We start from the raw sequence: 18,833 nt of genomic DNA, 5'->3' as shown, positions 1-18,833 counted from the left end.
GGGAGCAGTTTCACCGTGGGATGCCTGCACAGGTTTGAACCCAGCATAGGCTCTCATTCCTTTGCTTGCCATGTAAGAGCTAAAAGCATATCCCTAAAACCCTGCATGTGAATGTTGATGTGCAGCTACAACAGCTTTCCAGAAGAGCCACGTCCCCACACTGACCATCAGACCATGAACACTTGTCACGCATGTTGACAAGGGGTAACCTTTACTGTGTAAGTTGTTTTTCCCAAGGCTGGCCATTTGTGGATGCTCTCATGGGCTGTACGAGGTTAAGGTCCAGATGTCTGTGTTACTAGGTGCCAGGCTACATGTGCTCACAGGTGACGCTTTGAGCATCCCCTCGAAAATGCCTGTGTCAGCTCCACACGTTTACTTGGTGTTCTCTTGATCTCCTACCATTACTACAGGTGATAGTGTTGTATAAGACAGATAGGGCCACCAACATCGCTCAGCATGTGCATAGTCTTGCAACCAAGCCTGACAGCCTAAATGTGATACCCAGGCCCTACACACAGTCTTCTGCCACTGTGGCATTCACATGCATGCACACAGATATGTATGCGTATGTGTGTATATATATGTATATATATTAATGTATATGTCTATTTTCATAAATTATAAAATAATATACAATATTATTAAAATATTTATTATATAATATAAATAAATATATTTATAAATACATATAATTAAATTTAAAAATTATGACGTCAGTTTTCAAGTTACAGAAAATGTCCATGCTGCTTTGTCTATTTCCATGAAAATTTCCTTACCTTTTTAAGGCTTCCGTACATCCCAGTGATGATGCTGTATTTCAGGGGTTTATTAGAACAATATCCACTGCCTGATGTCTGTTTCTGCTTCTCTCCTGGTAGCACACATCCAAAGCTGAGGGTGGTGGTGTACACCTGCTGTCTCTGCACTTGGGAGGCTGGGGCAGCACAGCTGCAAGTTAGAGGCCAGCCTGGGCTACACAGTGATAACCTCTCCAACAAAACAAGCCGCCTTTGAAAAGTAGCCGAGCTTTAAATCAAAGACATTAATTTTTATGTAGCATGTCAGATATGAACAGTGTCTGTCCATGGATTTGAATATCAGGAGGATAATGCATGCATGTGTCTATGACTGATTTTGTGTGTCTGTGTGCCCAGGGGTGTGTGTGTGGTGCTAGAGGTAGGACCAGAGCCTTGCCCATACTACTAGGGAAGCAGCAGCTCTGAGGGACTCTCTCTGCTCAAATAGTCTATTCTTGTTACCAGCAAATACTTAATAGACGTCTCTTCCCTTTCTTTGTTCACTTTGCTTGATGCTAGAAAAGATTTGTAGGCAGGATAATGGTTGAGAAGCCATGGTATGTAAGGATAGCATGTGGGCCTGGCATTCTACGGTTGCTCCATGTTTCTTTCTTACATGGGCACTGAGGTGCTTCTCTTGAAGTTCCTTGTTTGCAGTAATATAAGCTCTCTTACTTGGGCAGGTGCTGCTCACATGATAGAGGCTGATGTCCTTCTCCCTAGTGATGGGTCAGAGCATGGCCAGCCAATCATGGCCCATCCTCCTGAGACAAGCAGTGATAACACTCTTCAGGAGTGGCTGGCTGAGGTCATGAAGAGCAACAAGGGCATCAAGTTGGACTTCAAGAGGTACTTTTTCAAACATGCTTCATGTTGCTACAGAATTCATGCACAGGGAGAACGTTAAAATATGCATCTCTGTCTGTGACTACTGTCTTAGTTAGGGTTTTATTGTTGCGAAGAGTCAGATAGGAAAATATCTCATTGGGGCTGACTTACAGGTTCAGAGGTTCAGTCCATTACCATCTGACAAGAAGCATGGTGGTGTGCTGGCAGACACGGTTCTACGTCTTGATCCACAGGCAGCACGGAGACTGTGCCACACTGCGTATAGCTCGAGCATAGGAGACCTCAAAACCCATCCCTACAGTGACACACTTTCTTCAACAAGGCCACACCTCCTAGTGGTGCCACTCCCCATGGGCCAAGCATTCACATGAGTCTGTAGGGAGAGAACATGCCTGTTTAGTGACAACTACCTATTCTTATACCTTATCCAAACCGAAGTGAAAATTTAGACCTTTATGTGTTTCTAGAGTAGACTTAAAGTGACATCCTGCTATGATTGCTCCTTGAGGACCTGTAAGACTAAAGTTAACTTTTGCAAAGGAATGTCTCACAGCCCAGAATGTCAGACTGAAGGTGCTTTTCTCTACCAGGCTAAACTCTCTCTGATGCTTTACATTAGTAAAGACACCTGTCTAAAACCGTCTTCAGTAATCAAAGCATCCTTTAAAATACTATTTTGCAGGAACTGACTATGTGAGCAGAACTGTCATTTCCCTCCAGTGTCTGTCACAGATATTTTACGTCATTTGGCCATAAAGAAGCTATAATGTCTGGAATTGATGGGGTACAGAACAGACAATCACAAGCTCCAGTGGCCACTGCCATTCAGACCTAGATTTGGTGGCAAGTTCACCCCATCTTTGAATCATACCTCAGTGTGAAGTTATCTCTGGGCTGGAGGGAGCTCAGCAGTTATCAGAGGACACGTGTTTAGCTCCCAGGGCCCATGTCAGGTAGTGCAAAGCAGCCTCTGCAGACTCTTGCACCCACATGACACACATAGGTAACGTTTGAAAGACTTTATAGTGAGTAGGACTAGAAAAGCTTGCAGGACTACTAACTAACCCTGTCACGTGGTCATGGTGAGTGACTGTAGAACCTGGATGTACAGGAGTCCACACGGACGAGGACTGAGTCACAGAATCATCTGGAGACCAAAGAGTTTTGTAGCTGGTGAGTTCTAGAGGGATTTTAATGCAGCAATGTGGCTTCTCTGGCTGGAATACAGAATGCCCCTCTTTCTCATACAGCGTCCATCCTTCTGGCTGGAATAAAGCATACTCTTAGTACACACCTTTAAGCCCAAACAATGAAGGTAAGGTTACTTTGTAGAGGAAGTACCTGCATTCCAAAGTAATGTCTAATTAAGAGGCAAAGTGACAAATCAAGATTTGACAGGACAGGATATGCCCAACTCTCATGAGAAGAGAGAGAAGCTAGGTTATGTAAGAGAGAACAGCACAGAGAGAAGAGAAGACAGTTCTCCCAGGACAGTTGAACAGAGCCAGGTTGAGGACAGAGAACAAGCTTGACCCAGGTGAAGACAGACAAACCAGAAGATTAGAACATACTGCAAAGTTAGTATGAGGCAAATGTTCACAATATATAAAAAAATCCGAGTTTGTACTAGCTTTAGGAAATACATTTTTTAAATTTATTTTTTATTTTGTGATTGTTGGTACTTTACCTGCATGAATGTCTTTTGAAGGTGTCAGAAGCCCTGGAGCTAGAGCTACAGATGCCTGTGAGCTGCCATGTGGGTTCTGGGAACTGAACATGGGTCTCTAGAAGAACCGCTAATGCTCTTAACCACTGAGCAGTCTCTGCAGTCCCAAGGATATGGTTTTAGTCTTCCTAGGCATGTCTCCAAGTTTCCCTAATCATGCGTGAAGGAAAGAGACCTTCCTTCCGCAGGATGGTGAGTGTTGGAGTCAATCTTATCAAAGGCTGAAGAGGAGTGGCAGGAGCCCTGTCAGAGCGTGCCCACTTGCACCTCCTACTTCTGAGTGTGGCTGGCATGAGAACGTTCATGTCACTGCACTTAGTGACCCGGCCGTGTGGTCCATAGGGACTGGCGTTATTCACATCATTGTAAAATCTGTAAGTTCCTTTCATGGAAATGAAGTATAAATACTTTGAGGTAGGGTACTTGTTAGACGTCCCCTCTGTTCCCATATGAGTGTTTGTATTTGGTGTTGAATTTGAGAACAGGAAGAGCTCAGTGTGGGAGGACTTTCTGGTGACAAACTCTTTCTCAGTCTGGCAGCTGTCAGAGCATCCATGCTGTTCCTGGACAGTGTGAAGCAGTACCTGCGGCGGCCTGTGTGGATGAATGCGGATGTCCTTCCTGGGCCAAATGGGAGCAGCAGAGTAGTCGATGCCAACGCCTTTCTAGACACCGTGACAGCCTTCTTTCCAGACGTGACCTTTTCCTTGGGTTGGACCACAGGGTGGCATCCTGAGAAAGTCAATGAAGGTGATAATTCTAGTCAATTTGCTTTGAGCAAATAGCAAATTGGTCTTTGTGAATGTGTGAAATATTCTGGACTCATTTGTTCAGTAGGGAATAAAACAAATTCACATGTTAGCTCAAGCACATGAGAGCTTTTCAGGCAGGAAGGAGCTCCATAAATGTGGCTGAAGAACACAGCTCTGTCCCTGAACATTCGTTGTTGTTCAGTGGTGTCTTGGAGTTTCTATTGCTGTGAAGAGACACCATGACCAAGGAGAACATTTCACTGGGGCTGGCTTACAGTTCAGAGATTTAGTCCATTATTTTCATGCAGGAAATATTATAGAGAGGCAGACATGGTGCTGGAGAAGGAGCTGAGAGTTCTACATCCTGATCTGTAGGCAGCAGAAGAGACGGCCACAGGAGATGTAGCTGGAGCATAGGAGACCTTGAAGCCCGCCTCCACAGTGACACACTTCCTCCAACAAGGCCACACCCATTCCACCATAGCCACACCTCCAAATAGTACCACTCCCTATGGACCAAGCATTCAAACACATGAGTCTATAGGGGCCATTCCTATTCAAACTACCATGGGTGGCTTAATGATATTCTACTCACTTAGCGTGCCCAAGACCATGGGTTCCACTCAGCATCATGAAATACATAAATACAATGAATATTTTCCTTGTACTGTGGTGTTTTAATTCACTCTGAGCTCAGTGGAAAATGTGTGGAGTAGGAACTCATATGTAAATTACTTGTAGAGATGTCTTTTCCTGGGTAGTTTGGTTTTTAGTTAATTGACTTCCAAGATTCCAATCACAAATGCACATTCCTTTCTCTCTACTTCAGGCTACAGTTGGTCGATGGTGGAAGAGATGGAGCACGTATGCAGCAAGCTAACCCAGCCTGTCACGTTCCCTGTCAGGGCAGCCTTAGTGAGGCAGTCATGTTCTCAGTTGCTCTGGCTTTTGACGAAATCGAACAGGTATGAATCATCTGTAACAAGAATCATTTATTATAGCTAGCCCATATAAAAGACACATAATCCTGCTATTTTATACAAGCTGTAGGCCCGGATTGAGCAGGTTGTGAGCTGTTCTAACTTGTATCCCGTTCGTATGTCCCTCCTTACTTGCTGTACCTCCTGGACATGTGCTTGTGGTCCACCTCCTCTCATGGCAGTCCCTCCTCCTTTGTCCCCTCTCTCCTTCCTCTCCCCCTCCTCTGGTCTCTTCTCAAGGCATCCACTCATCCTCAAGTTCTGCCTTTCTCTCCCGACTGCCCAGTCACAGTCTCTAACCATTTATTAACCGATTAACATTAAAGTGTGGTGCACATGAGGAGCTCCGTGACTTGGGGGCCAGTTTATATTTAAATACATAGCACTAGCAGACCAACCCCAGCACTTATCACCATGCCAGTGTAAGGTGTGGGGAGAAGGGCATGGAGTTTCAGAGTGTGCTGGTGTGTGTGTGTGTGTGTGTGTGTGTGTGTGTGTGTGTGTGTGCAAGCCCAGCATTTGGGGAACAGAAGCAGAAGGATTAAGAATTCAAGGTCAGCCTAAGCTACAGAAGAACTTGGAGTCTAGCCTGGGCCACACGAGACTCTGTGTCAAACAGAATAAATGGCCACAATACACTAATTATCAAAGGACAGTGGGTAGAGAGTGAAGGAATGAGAACTGATAGGTCAGCACACAGACCCCTTCCCAGCAGGCCTTAAGAGCATGGTGTTACCCCCCGCTCTCCGGTTGGTGCACACGGTAGTTCCCAGTGAAGGTGGTCATCTTCCAGTTGTAAGTAAAAAGGCTAGTTTGCCTTTGAACACTACCATTACAGAAATCCTTTTCACACAAAATTTCAATTGTTTGATATCCATGAGAAGTTAACTGGGGTTGGCAAGGTGACTCAGCAAGTCAGTGTTTGCCATGAAAGCCTTCGCGTGCCTTGCAACCCATGTAAATGTGGAAGGAGAGAACTGACCCCACAGTGCTGTCCTCTATCCTTCATACATGAGCCATGGCATGTATCCATGTACACACACACACACTGATACTAATAATATAAAAATACAGTAGTTTGGGGACTGGAGAGATGGCCCATGGCTAAGAGCATGCACTGCTCTTGCAGAGGACCTGTGTTCAGTTCCCAGCACCCATGTCAGGTGACTCTCAGCTCCAGGGGATCACACCTCTGAGGGCACGTGTACTTATCTGTACATGCCTGCAAATACACATACATACATATACATACTTAACAATAAAATCTTAAAGTAAATAGATTTAACTTAGTTGTACCATATATTAAATGTTGAAGTATACTCTAAGGATACAAATATTAAGGCAGTTTGGGTAGTACTTTCTGGGGCCAGTAGAAAGCCCAGATGTCACAGAACTTAGAGTAGGAACAAGCTGGCATCACAGCTTCCAAAGCAAAGGTTTAGTGACTGGCTCAGAAGCAGTTAACTATCTGGGAAAGGCTATGCTTACAGCCTTTATTATTCTTTTTGCCAAATACGTTTCCACCAAACACACGTGGATATTGAATTGTTAATGCAGGAAGAACAGACCAGGATGGCTTTTAAAAAGGGTTATTTGATTTTATGTGTACGACTGTTGTTTACCTATGTGTGCATGTGTAGTGCCTGCATGCCTGGTGTTTACAGAGGTCAGAAGAAGGCATCGGACTCCCTGGAACTGGAGTTACAGATGATTGTGAACCACCATATGGGCTGGGAATTGAACCTGGGTCCTCTGCAAGAGCAGCAAGTGTTCTTAACCACTGATCAGTGTCTCTAGCCCCTGGGCTAGCTTTTTAATTTTGTTTCAGAAGTCTTTTCTGATGTTAATGGTAACACATCCAGAAGCCGTGAAAGATAATTTTGCTATATTTGAATGCACAAGAATTAGAAATTCTGGTAACAATAATAGCATGATACATGTCAGAGAGATATAAAGAATTCTAACACACAATTTTTTTTAACAGTCATCTGTCAAAAAGCCCAGTTTAATGCCTAAGCAGACTGGAAAGACTGGAGAAAGCAGGCATGTTGTGTTGTGAACCAGAGATGTACACTGATTTATTTCCTTAAGGGAAGAGTGGGTGGGCTCATGGATTTTGATCAATAAGGGCTTATCTACTTAGGAGAAGTTGAGTAAGCATAGAGAAGGACTAGCAGAGTTTCAAAGCATTCCAAATTCCTCCAGCTGGAGACTGGCTGAATATATACTATTGTATACTCTCATAATGGAAGATTAAATACTTGTTATAGGTCATGCTGTAGGCTTGGGGTTTTAATATGGAAAAAAATCTCTAAAATAATTCTGTTAAGTAAAGAACATTAAAGATGACAATGATCTTGTAGTAACTATGTTTCTTCTTGCATGAGAAAGCTGAGTCATAAAATATTTATAGATGAATTAAACTTGAAGTTGTTTGAGTAGTCACAGCTGGCAGTGTGCAAAAGAGAGACATGAGATGGTACCAGACAATAATGAGTCAGGGTCTTCATTGCAGACAGCTGAAACCAAACCTGACTAACAAGCAGAAAAAAGATGTATTGCTAATGAGGAGTTTTTTTTTTTGATTTTATGTGCATTGGTGTTTTGCCTGCATGTATGTCTGTGTAAGGGTGTTGAATCCTCTGGAACTGAAGTTAGAGACACCAGTGAGCTGCCTTCTGGGTGCTGGGAATTGAACCTGGATCCTCTGGAAGAGCAGATACTGTTCTTAAGTACTGAGCCATCTCTTGAGCCCTGAGATGATTATTTTTACAGTGTGCAGTGCTTCAGACATTCTCTTGGCAGGCACGTCATCATTATTATTAACTCTTATTACATCACTAATGCTGCTTCTAGTTTTCTTTGTTTTCATTAGTGCTGAAGAATTACTCTGAAGTCAACTAGCGTACTATATTAATTTTTAAAGATTAGTATTTAAATTGTGGCACTAAATTAAATTGTAAAACTTTTATTCTTATACAGAACCCTAGCCTTTGAAAACATCTTATATCCCTGTTTGAGAAGCATTCACAATATAAACAAATTGTGTGCATCAGTACTGAAGACTTAGTGGTCATGGAGCACTGTGAGGTTAGAGCCACGGTTGTGAGGAAACCTGGCCAAGGCCGCGCTTCGTCCGTGTGCAGTTTGCAGCATTTCCACTGATTTGTCATGATGGTTTTGAAAGGCCATGTCTGATCTCCCGAAAAACTTGCTATTCATAGAGACACCTGCCAGAGAGCCCACAATCAGAAATAAGCCTTTTAAATATAACCCAAATGGGTCTCCTAAAGTGCAGTCTAGCAAGGACCAACAGACATTGCGAGGCTGCTCTGTTGTGAACTCTTAAGAACTTAAAAACATTTCTTTTCTGTTATGCAGAAACTGAAGATTTAAAAAATATTTAGTGTAAGTCTTTCAAATTGAAAGTGGTAGATTATATATTAACATCTCTCCCCCCCCCCCCCCATGGTTTTAAACATGGCAGAGTCATCACCTAAAGTGATTTCAATTACCTAGACAATTCTATAGAGTAAGTTAATAATTTTTAAAGCTTGAGTCTTTTTTCCATTGTAAACTGTCTCACAAAATATAGCGATAATATTTTCAAGAACGATGAGTGATTATTTTCATCCTTCATTCTGAATCAGTATAAAGCCTTAGAGAAATATCAATAGTCAGTTAATCCATGATGTCACATAAAGACAATGTTTGAGAAGTAGGTTTTAAAGTAATGAGTTCTAGCGGCATGAACAGCATAATTACCAACATTTAAAATGTTGCTCTCAAGTGGTATGAACAAGCTTGCATATGAACAGTCTTTTAAATGATGAGGAAAAGTCAGTATAATCCTATATACCTTAGGTTCTCATTTGAGCTGTCTGTCAGTCATTTTGACACCGTGTCCCATGGGTGTGAAATTGCATTGTATTTCATCCGTTTACGTTCATGGACTACATGCTGTTTCCACTGTGTCATTTTTTAAAAAGATTTATTTATTTATTGTTTATTAGTACACTGTAGCTGTCTTCAGACACACCAGAAGAAGGCATCAGATCTCTTTCCAGATGGTTGTGAGCCACCATGTGGTTGCTGGGATTTGAACTCAGGACCTCTGGAAGAGCAGTCGGTGCTCTTAACCGCTGAGCCATCTCTCCAGCCCCCACTGTGTCATTTTTACTAAGGAGTTCTCTTGGCCTTTGCATGTGTATGTGTGCATGTGTGTGTGATACATGTATGTGTATGTGATGCACATATGTATATGTGTGTGAGGCATGTATGTATGTATAAGTGTATGATGCATGCATATGTAATACATGCATGTTGATGTATGTGTGGCGCACATGTGCATGTGTGTAATGCACACATGTGTGTGTGATGCATGTATATATATGTGTGTGTGATGCACACATGTGTATGTGTGTGTAATGCACACATCTGTATGTATGTATGATGCATGGATGTGTAAGTTTATGTAATGCACTGTGTATGAAAAACCTTAACCCTAATTCAAATGCAGTGTATAAAGTTGCTTGAGGCTTAGCAGAGTGTGGAAACTAAGCCTCCTTTAGTGATAGGATACAAATAGTTTTCTCCTTCAATTTATCCCCTGAGTATTTGTCACAGGAAGTAGTTGAAAACAAGTAGCTAAAAGGACACTAATCACCAATGAAAAGACAATTTGGAATTTTATTCAGTATCATTTCATTAGTGAATAAAGACAAATATGTTTTCATTTAAATACTTTACCTATCTTCAGTTGGCGTTAAAATACACTTCACACACTTGGTGTGTGTGTGTGTGTGTGTGTGTGTGTGTGTGTGTGTGTGTGTGTGTGTGTGTCTTTGACTGGAGGGAGGTACTGGGTATTTAATCCATACCAGACAAAGTACTTCTCCAATGAACTACATTCTCAGACCCTAGATTTCCAATGAACTACATTCTCAGACCCTAGATTTTTCTCTTATGAAAACTGTATAGCATATTTTCTTCAGCCTTAACAAAAGTAACACAAAATTAGTACAATTACACATTAAATATATTCCATGACTGTCATTGTTCTAGACACAAAATAAGTTTAAATTTTTTTTATTAATCATTCCATTTGCTTACATCTCAAATGTTATCCCACTCCACCAGTCCCCTATCTCACATCCGCCCTCCCCCCTACCTTTTGCCTGTCTGAGAGTGCTCCCCCACCCACCTACACTCTTGCGTTCCACCATTCTAGCATCCCACTACCATAGGACATCAAACCTCACTGGGACCAAGGGCCTCCCCTCCTGTTGCTGTCAGGCAAGGCCAACCTTTGCTACATATGTACCTGGAGCCATGGATCCCTTCAGGTACACTCCTTGGTTGGTGGTCCAGACTCTGGGAGAACTGGGTGGTCTGGCCAGCCTATGTTCTTCTAATGGGGTTGCAATCCCCCTTCTCTCCTCTGATCCTTCCACTAGCTCCTCGACCAGGTTCACTGAGCTCAGTCTGACAGTTGTCTCCAAGCATCCACCTCTGCATTGGTCAGTTGCTGGCCAGACTTTCTCAGGACCCACCACACTAGGTTCCTGTCAGCAAGCACCTCTTATCCACTGCAGTAGGGTTGGGTTTGGTGTCTGCAGAAATGATGGGTCCCTGGGTGGGGCAGTCTTTTGTTGGCCCTTCAGTCCCTATTTTATTTTTGTCCCTGTTCTTCCTCCGGCAGGAACATTTCTGGGTTAAAAACTTCGAGATGGGTGGGTGTCCCCACCCCTTGAACGGGGCCATGCCTATCTGCTGGAGGAGGTCTCTACAGGTTCTAGCTCCCCTTTTCTGCATATTTCCGCTAAAGCCATCCCCATTGGGTCCTGGGAGCCTCAAGTGTCCCTGGTGTTTAGGACCCTCTGGTGGCCATTCCCAGTTCCTCATCCCCCTACTACAACTTTTGTTCAATTACCTGACCCTCTGTACCCCTCTCACATCTCCAGATCCTGAAGCTGCCACCCTTATTTCTCCCCCTTGTTTCCCTCCCTGGTCCCCCATTCCCTCCACCTCCCACAATGCAGGACTGAACAATTCACACCCTGGTCTTCCTTCTCCATTTGTTCTGTGGGTTGTATTATGGGCATTGTGGGCTTTGGGACTAATAGCCACTTATTGGTGAGTACATAGCATGTGTGTTCTTTTGTGTCTGGTTTACTTCACTCAGGATATTTTCTAGTTCCCTCTATTTGCCTGTGGTTTCATTAAGTCATTGTTTTTACTGGCTATAGAGTATTCTATTGTGTATATATACCACATTTTTTGTATCTATTCTTTTGTTGAGGGACATCTAGATTGTTTACAGTTTCTGCCTATTATAAATAAGGCTGCTATGAATGTAGTGGAGCATGTGTCCTTGTTATATGTTGGAGCATCTTTTAGGTATATGCCCAGGAGTGATATATCTGGGTCCTCAGGTAAAACAATTTCCAGTTTTCTCAGGAACCACCAGATTGATTTTCAAAGTGGTTGTACCAGCTTGCAATCCCATCAGCAATGGAATGTTCCTCTTTTACCATATCCTTACCAACATCTGCTGTCACCTGCATTTTTGATCTTAGCCATTCTGATTGGTGTGAGGTGGAATCTCAGGGTTGTTTTGAGTTTTATTTTCCTGATGACTAAGGGTGTTAGATACTTCTTTAAGTGCTTCTCAGCCATTTGGGATTCCTTGGCTGAGAATTCTCTATTTAGTTCTTACTCCACTTTTTAATAGGGTTATTTATTTGGTTCTCTGGAATCAACCTTCTTGATAATCTTAGTTATTAGCCCTTTATTGTTTTAGGTTTCATAAATATCTTTTCCCAATCTGTGGGTTGCCATTTGGTCCTATTGAGTCCTTTGCTTTATTACATAAGCTCTTCAATTTTATGAGGTCCCATTTGTCTGTTGTTGATCTTGGAGTATAAGCCGTTGGTGTTATGTTCAGGAAATTTTTCAATGCCCATGTGTTTGAAGATTTTTCCCCACTTTATCTTCTATTAGAATCTGTGTAACTGGTTTTCTGTGAAGATCCTTAATTCACTTGGACTTCAGCTGTGTACAAGGTGATAAGAATGGATCAATTGGCACTCTTCTACATGTCGACCACCAGTTTGGACCAGCATCATTTGTTGAAAATGCTCTTTTTTTCACTGGATGTTTTAGTTCCTTTGTCAAAGATCAAGTGACTATAGGTGTGTGGATTCATTTCTGGGTCTTCAATTCTATTCCTTTGATCTAATTGCCTGTCTCTGTACCAATATCATACAGTTTTTTATCACAATTGCTCTGTAATACAGCTTGAGGTTGGGGATGGTTATTCCCCCAGAAGTTCATTTATGGTTGAAGATAATTTTTCCTATCCTGGGTTTTTTATTATTCTGAATGACTTTGCAAATTATCCTAACTCTATGAAGAACTGAGTTGGAATTTTGATGGGGACTGCATTGAATCTGTAGATTGATTTGGCAAGATCAGTTTTACACTATATTAATCCTGCCAATCCATGAGCATGGGAGATCACTCCATCTTCTGAAATCTTCTTCAATTTCTTTCTTCAGAGATTGGAAGTTCTTGTCATACAGATCTTTCACTTGCTTGTTTAGAGTCACACCAAGGTATTTTATATTTTGTGACTGTTGTGAAGGATGTCCTTTTCCTAATTTCTTTCTCAGCATGTTTGTCCTTTGAGTAGAGGAAGGCTACTGATTTGTTTGAGTTAATTTTATATCCATTCACTTTGCTGAAGTTGTTTATCACCTGTAGAAGTTCTAGAAGTTCTCTGGTGGAATTTTTGAGTCACTTAAGAATACTATCATATCATCTGCAAATAGTGATATTTTGACTTCTTCCTTTACAGTATGTATCCCTTTGACCTCCTTCTGTTGTTTAATTGCTCTGGCTGGGACTTTGAGTACTGTATTGAATAGGTAGGGAAAGAATGGGCAGCCTTGTCTAGTCCCTAATTTTAGTGGGATTGCTTCAAGTTTCTCTCCATTTAGATTGATGTTGGCTACTGGTTTGCTGTGTATTGCTTTTACTATGTTTAGGTATGGGCCTTGAATTCCTGATCTTTCAAAGACTTTTACCCATGAAAGGGTGTTGAATTTTGTCATAGGCTTTCTCAGCATCTAATGAGATGATCATATGGGTTTTTTTTTCTTTGAATTTATTTATATAGTGGATTATGTTGATGGATTTCCATGTGTTGAATCATCTCTGCATTACTGGAATGAAGCCTACTTGATCCTGATAGATGATCTTTTTGGTGGGTCCTTGATTCAAGAATTTTCTTAAGTATTTTTGCATGGATATTCATAAGGGAAATTGTCCTGAAGTTCTCTCTTTGTTGGATCTTTGGTTTTGGTATAAATGTAAATGGCTTCATAGAATGAATGAATTGGGTAGTGTTCCTTCTGTTTCTGTTTGTGGAATAGTTTAGAGAGTATTGGTGTTAGGTGTTCTGATTCAGCACTAAACCCATCTGGTCCTGGGCTTGCTTTTCTTTGGTGGGGGTCGGGGGAGATTCTTAATGACTGCTTCTATTTCTTTAGGGGTTGTGGGACTGTTTAGATGGTTTTTCTGATCCTGATTTAACTTTGGACCTGGGTTGGTATCTGTCTAGAAAATTGTCATGTTTTTGAGTACAGGCTTATGTAGTTGGATCTGATGACTTTTAGAATTTCCTCAGTCTGTTGTTATGTCTCCCTTTTGATTCCTGATTTTTGTTAATTTGGACACTGTCTCTGTGCCATCAGGTTAGTATGGCTAAGGGTTTATCTATCTTGTTGATTTTTCTCAAAGAACCCGCTCATTCTTTATATAGTTCCTTTTGTTTCTACTTGGTTGATTTCAGCCCTGAGTTTGATTATTTCCTGCTGTCTACTCCTCTTGGGTATATGTGCTTCTTTTTGTTCTAGGGCTTTCAGATGAGCTGTTAAGTTGCTAGTGTACGCTTGCTCCAATTTTGTTATGGAGGTGCTCAAGGCTATGAGTTTTTCCCTTAGCAGTGCTTTCATTGTGTCATATCAGTTTGCATATGTTGTTCCTTAATTTTCATTGAATTCTAAAAAGTCTGTAATTTCTTTCTCTGTTTCTTTCCTGACCAAGTTGTCATTGAGTAGATAGTGGTTCAGCTTCCACGAGTACGTGGCCTTTATGTTGTTCTAGTTGTTATTGAAGACCAGCCTTAGTCTGTGGTGATCCCATAGAATACGTGGGATTAATCCAATGTTCTTGTCTCTGTTTAGGTTGTTTTGTGCTTGATTATATTTTTGAGGAGGTACCGTGAGGTGCTGAGAAAAAGGTATATTCTTTTGTTTTAGGGTGAAATGTTCTGTAGATATTAGTTAAATCCGTTTGGTTTGTAACTTCTTTTAGTATCACTGTGTCTCTGTTTAGTTCTGTTTCCATGATCTGTCCCTTGGTGACAGTGGGGTGTTGAAATTTCCTACTATTATTGTGTGAGGTTCACTGTGTGCTCTGAGCTTCAGTAACAAACATGTCTTTTACAAATGTGGGTGCCCTTTCATTTGGAGCATAGATGTTCAGAATTGAGAGTCCATCATGGTTTTCTTTGAGTATGTGGTGTCCTTCCCCATTGTTTTTTGATAACTTTTAATTGAAAGTCTTTTTTTTTTTTTTTTTTGGATATTTGAATAGCTGTTCTGGCTTGTTTCTTGGGACCATTTGCATGGAAAAAAATTGTTTCCCCTTTTACTTTGAGGTAGTGCCCATCTTTGTCCTGAGGTGTGTTTCTTATATGCAGCAAAATGCTGCGTCCTGTTTATGTGTTCAGTCTGTTAGTGTATGTCTTTTTAATGGGGAATCGAGCCCATGGGTGTTGAGAGATATTAGGGACCAGTGATTGTTGTTTCATCTTATTTTTGTTGTTAGAGATGGATTTGTATTTGTGTGTTTCTCTTCTTCTAGGTTTTTCTTTTGTGAAAAGAATCTTTTTTTTTTTTTGCTTTTTCTTGAGTGTACTTTCCCTCCTTGTTGAGCTTTTCCTTTTATTATCCTCCATATTATCCTCATATCCTCAATGTCTTTCCACATATTTCCATATTGTGGAAAGATATTGTTTACATTTGTTTTTTTCTTGGAATACCTTGGTTTCTCCATCTATGGTAATTGAGAGTTTTTCTGGGTATTGTATCCTGAGCTGGCATTTTTGTTCTCTTAGGGTCTGTATTACATCTGCCCAAGATCTTCTGGCTTTTAGAATCTCTGTTGACAAGTCTGCTATATTTCTGATGGATCTCTCTTTTTCTGTCACTTGACCTTTTTTCCCTTACTGCTTTTAATATTCTTTCTTTGTTCTGTGCATTTGGTGTTTTAATTGTGTGAAGGAAGGGATTTCATTTCTGGTCCCATCTGTTTGGTGTTATGTAGGCTTCTTGTATGTATGTTTATGGGCATCTCTTTCTTTAGGTTAAGGACTTTTTTTCCTATAATTTTCTTGAAAATGCTTGCTGGCCCTTTGAGTTGGTAATATTCACTCTCTTCTATACCTATTATTCTCAAGTTTGGTCCTTTCATTGTTTTCCGGATTTCTTGAATGCTTTGAGATAAAGGTGCTTTTTGCTTTTTGTATTTTCCTTGACTGTTATGATGATGTCTTCTATGGTATTTTCTGCCACTGAGATTGTCTCTTCTATCTCTTGGATTCTGTTGGTGATGTTTGCATCTGTAACTCCTGTTCTCTTCCTAGATTTTCCATCTCCATGGCTGTCTCCCTTTTGTTTTCTTTAATGATTCTATTTCCATTTTTAGATCCTGGATGGTTTTGTTCAAGTCCTTCACCTGTTTGATCCTGGATGGTTTTGTTCCATTCTTTCACCTGTTTGAGTATGTTCTGCCATATTTCTTTAAGGGATTTATGCATTTCCTCTTTAAAGACTTCTACTTGTTTACTTGTGTTCTCATGCATTTCTTTAGGGGCTTTATTTATGTTCTTATTAAAGTCCTCTATCATCTTCATGAAATGATGGTTTATATCTGAATCTTGTTTTATAGCTGTGTTGGGGTATTCAGGATTTGCTGTGGTGGGAGAATTTGGTTCTGATAATGCCAAATCAAATTGGTTTCTGTTGCTTATGTTCTTGTGCTTGCCTCTTGCTATCTGATTATCTCTGGTGTCATCTGCCTACCTGTCTATGGTTGGAACCTTTCCTTCCTGTGAGCCTGTGATCCTGTGAAGCTGGTTGTGTCAAAATACCTGGGGGGGGGGTCAAGCTGGGGTGTCGGGCTGTGTGTGATCGGGTCTGGTACAGGTGGGAACTGGAAGACATGCGTGTCTTTGGATAGCCAGGGAGTCGAAACTAAGTAAAATTAAACTATGGACCTGTGATTCTCAACCTTCCTAATGCTGTAATCCTTTAATGGGGTTCCTTATGTTGTGATGGCTACAACCATAAAATTATTTTGTGCAACTTCTTAACTGTAATCTTGCTATTGTTATGAATTTTAATATAAATATCAGATATTCAGGATATCTGACATGTGACTCCAGTGAAAGGATCACCTGACTCCCAAAGGGGACTTGACCCACAGGTTCAGAGCCACTGCTTTGGATATTATCCAGTGACTGTCATTGTGCAGGCTAATTGAGCCATCTTCATCCCCGAACTTCTAATTATAGAGATTATACAACCTTGTCATTGTTGCAGCTCCAATGGCCTTGTACTGCTTGAGATAGGAAGAAGTGGGAAATTTATTATTTATTTTAAATTAGAGCAAAAGCCTTGAGGTATTTATCTAAGTTGCTAAAACAACAAAACCTGATCATGATATCACCTCCATCGGTTGGTGAGTGCTGCATGGGTGAGGCCCTTAGCTCACTTCCCAGCTCCAAAAACTAACAAATCCCTATTGTATTTGTTTATGGTCTGTATTACTGATGAACTGGTGTTCTAAAAGAGTTTTTAAAGACTGTGTGTGTCTGTGTCTGTTCACTCAAGGGACCGTGGGAACATGGGAGCACACATGTGTGAGTATTGCAGAGTGTGCAGGCAAGGGTGTCGGAAACCCGCTTCTCTGCCAGGACAATTCATGCCCTTAACCCCTGAGGCTTCACGGCAGCCCCTAGAGTTACTGTTTTGAATTAGTCCTTTGCTGTTGTTATGCCTTTCCTATATATGGTGTATATGTAATGTTCACTAGCTATGTATGGGAAGGTCTTTTATTTCTACATGCTTAGGTCCAAATCTTCTAGTACTTTTATCATTTTAAATGGCTTTCAGTTGGTTTTCAAGTTTTCAAAGCAAAAAAAGGTATAGTCTTTTTAAACAGTATTTTCTCTCCCTTTTGAGCTGTCATTTCTTTCCCCCTTTTTTAGGGCATGCTGTTTAGTATTTCCAAAACAAGGGTTCACAGTTAGGGGAAAAGCTAACTCTGGAGCAGATAATGCCTGAGGACATCTAGGTTCTCCAAACTTCTGTGTGTAGCAGGGATTCTAGGAGGCATCTTGTGACAGAAGTCTTGAGTGTGTTCTGTACTGCACAGGACGCCTCAGGAGAAAAAGTCTCTCACATGATGACATAATGCCCATGAGGAGAATTTGAGAAAAGCGTCCGATTATTAGTGGTCGTGGGCATTGTTAATGTGGAGGCTTTTCAAATCCTTCAAAGATGCCAGTCTAAACAAGCATCCGATTTCCAGTGGGTGTTCAGCTTTCTCAAGTGCCTTTTCAGGTCCTACGGAAGCAGGCATGGCCATGTGTGGTGGCACACGTCTCTAGTCCCAGCAGGCCAGCGGAGGCAGGTAGATCGTTATGCATTTGAGGCCAACCAGGTCTGCACAGCAGGGTCCGTCCAGGCTGCCCTCACCAAGTGTCGTCTTTCCCTCTGTGCTTACTAATAGGATGTGTATGTGTTATTTCTCACGGCTTTACACTCCCATCACTTCCCCATGTGGAGATTGCATATCAGTCCTGCCATGTGTGCCTCAGTGCCAGCTCTGTGTTCATCTGCGTGAGTTGGTTCCCCAGTTTTAGATACGAGAGTCCTCTGCATTTCATAAAATACATACTTTCTTATGTATTCAGAGATATGGAAAATAACATTAACGTGGCCTGCATGTGAAATGTTCTAAACCTGAGGCTTTGGGGGAAGCTGAACTTGAATAACCTTTCTATTTATTGTTTAGAAATTGATTTGTTTCTGTTTCAATGGCTTTAGAAGCCAAGTTTCAGAAATTACATCTTTTTAGAAAAGTGTTCATCTTGCCAGTGTATTTAAAATTATTTAGCTACAGCTGACTGAAATAGTCAGTTACTGTCTCAGTTTCCTACACGTCTTCAGTCCCTTAATGTAGTGAGCTTTGGCACTAGTTTCTTGGTTACACTAGGTAGTTTGCACATGTGGTGTATGCATGTGTACATCTTCATAAGTGTACCTGTGTGGTGCAGATGTACCCGCAGGCCAGAGAGTGATGGTGTGTCTTCCTCAGGCACTCTCTGCCACATTTTCTGAGTCGGTGTCTCTCAGTGAACCGGTGCTTATGATTGGGTAGGCTGGCTAGCCCCCCTGATGTGGTTTGTTCCCCCACCCCATGCTGAGTATGCTTATGTCATCAGGTTCTCCTACATGAGTGCTGGGCGTCCCTGTTCAGGGCCGCATAGGGAGACCCTGTCTCAAACAAGCCACCTTTCACCTACTGGGCTATCTTATCTCCCCATTCCTAGACTAGATGATAATTCTTTAAGTAGGATCTTGGACTGGATTTA

At 41.5% G+C, this 18,833-nt stretch overlaps 1 protein-coding gene across 2 annotated transcripts in view; it reads left to right on the top strand.

Annotated features, from left to right (window-relative positions):
* Nucleotides 1-18,833, top strand: part of FAM151B (family with sequence similarity 151 member B) — a 29,035-nt gene that overhangs the window by 5,489 nt on the left and 4,713 nt on the right. For both annotated transcript variants that reach the window (XM_080925255.1, XM_080925256.1), the window contains exons 3-5: nt 1,484-1,649; nt 3,908-4,125; nt 4,957-5,092. In XM_080925255.1, the coding sequence (XP_080781381.1) occupies nt 1,484-1,649; nt 3,908-4,125; nt 4,957-5,092 (520 nt within the window). The remainder of the gene's footprint in view (nt 1-1,483; nt 1,650-3,907; nt 4,126-4,956; nt 5,093-18,833) is intronic.

The sequence above is a fragment of the Micromys minutus genome, assembly GCF_963924665.1.
Source record: "Micromys minutus genome assembly, chromosome: 11".
Taxonomy (NCBI): Eukaryota; Metazoa; Chordata; class Mammalia; order Rodentia; family Muridae; genus Micromys; species Micromys minutus.
This window is presented reverse-complemented; position numbering and strand designations above follow the sequence as displayed.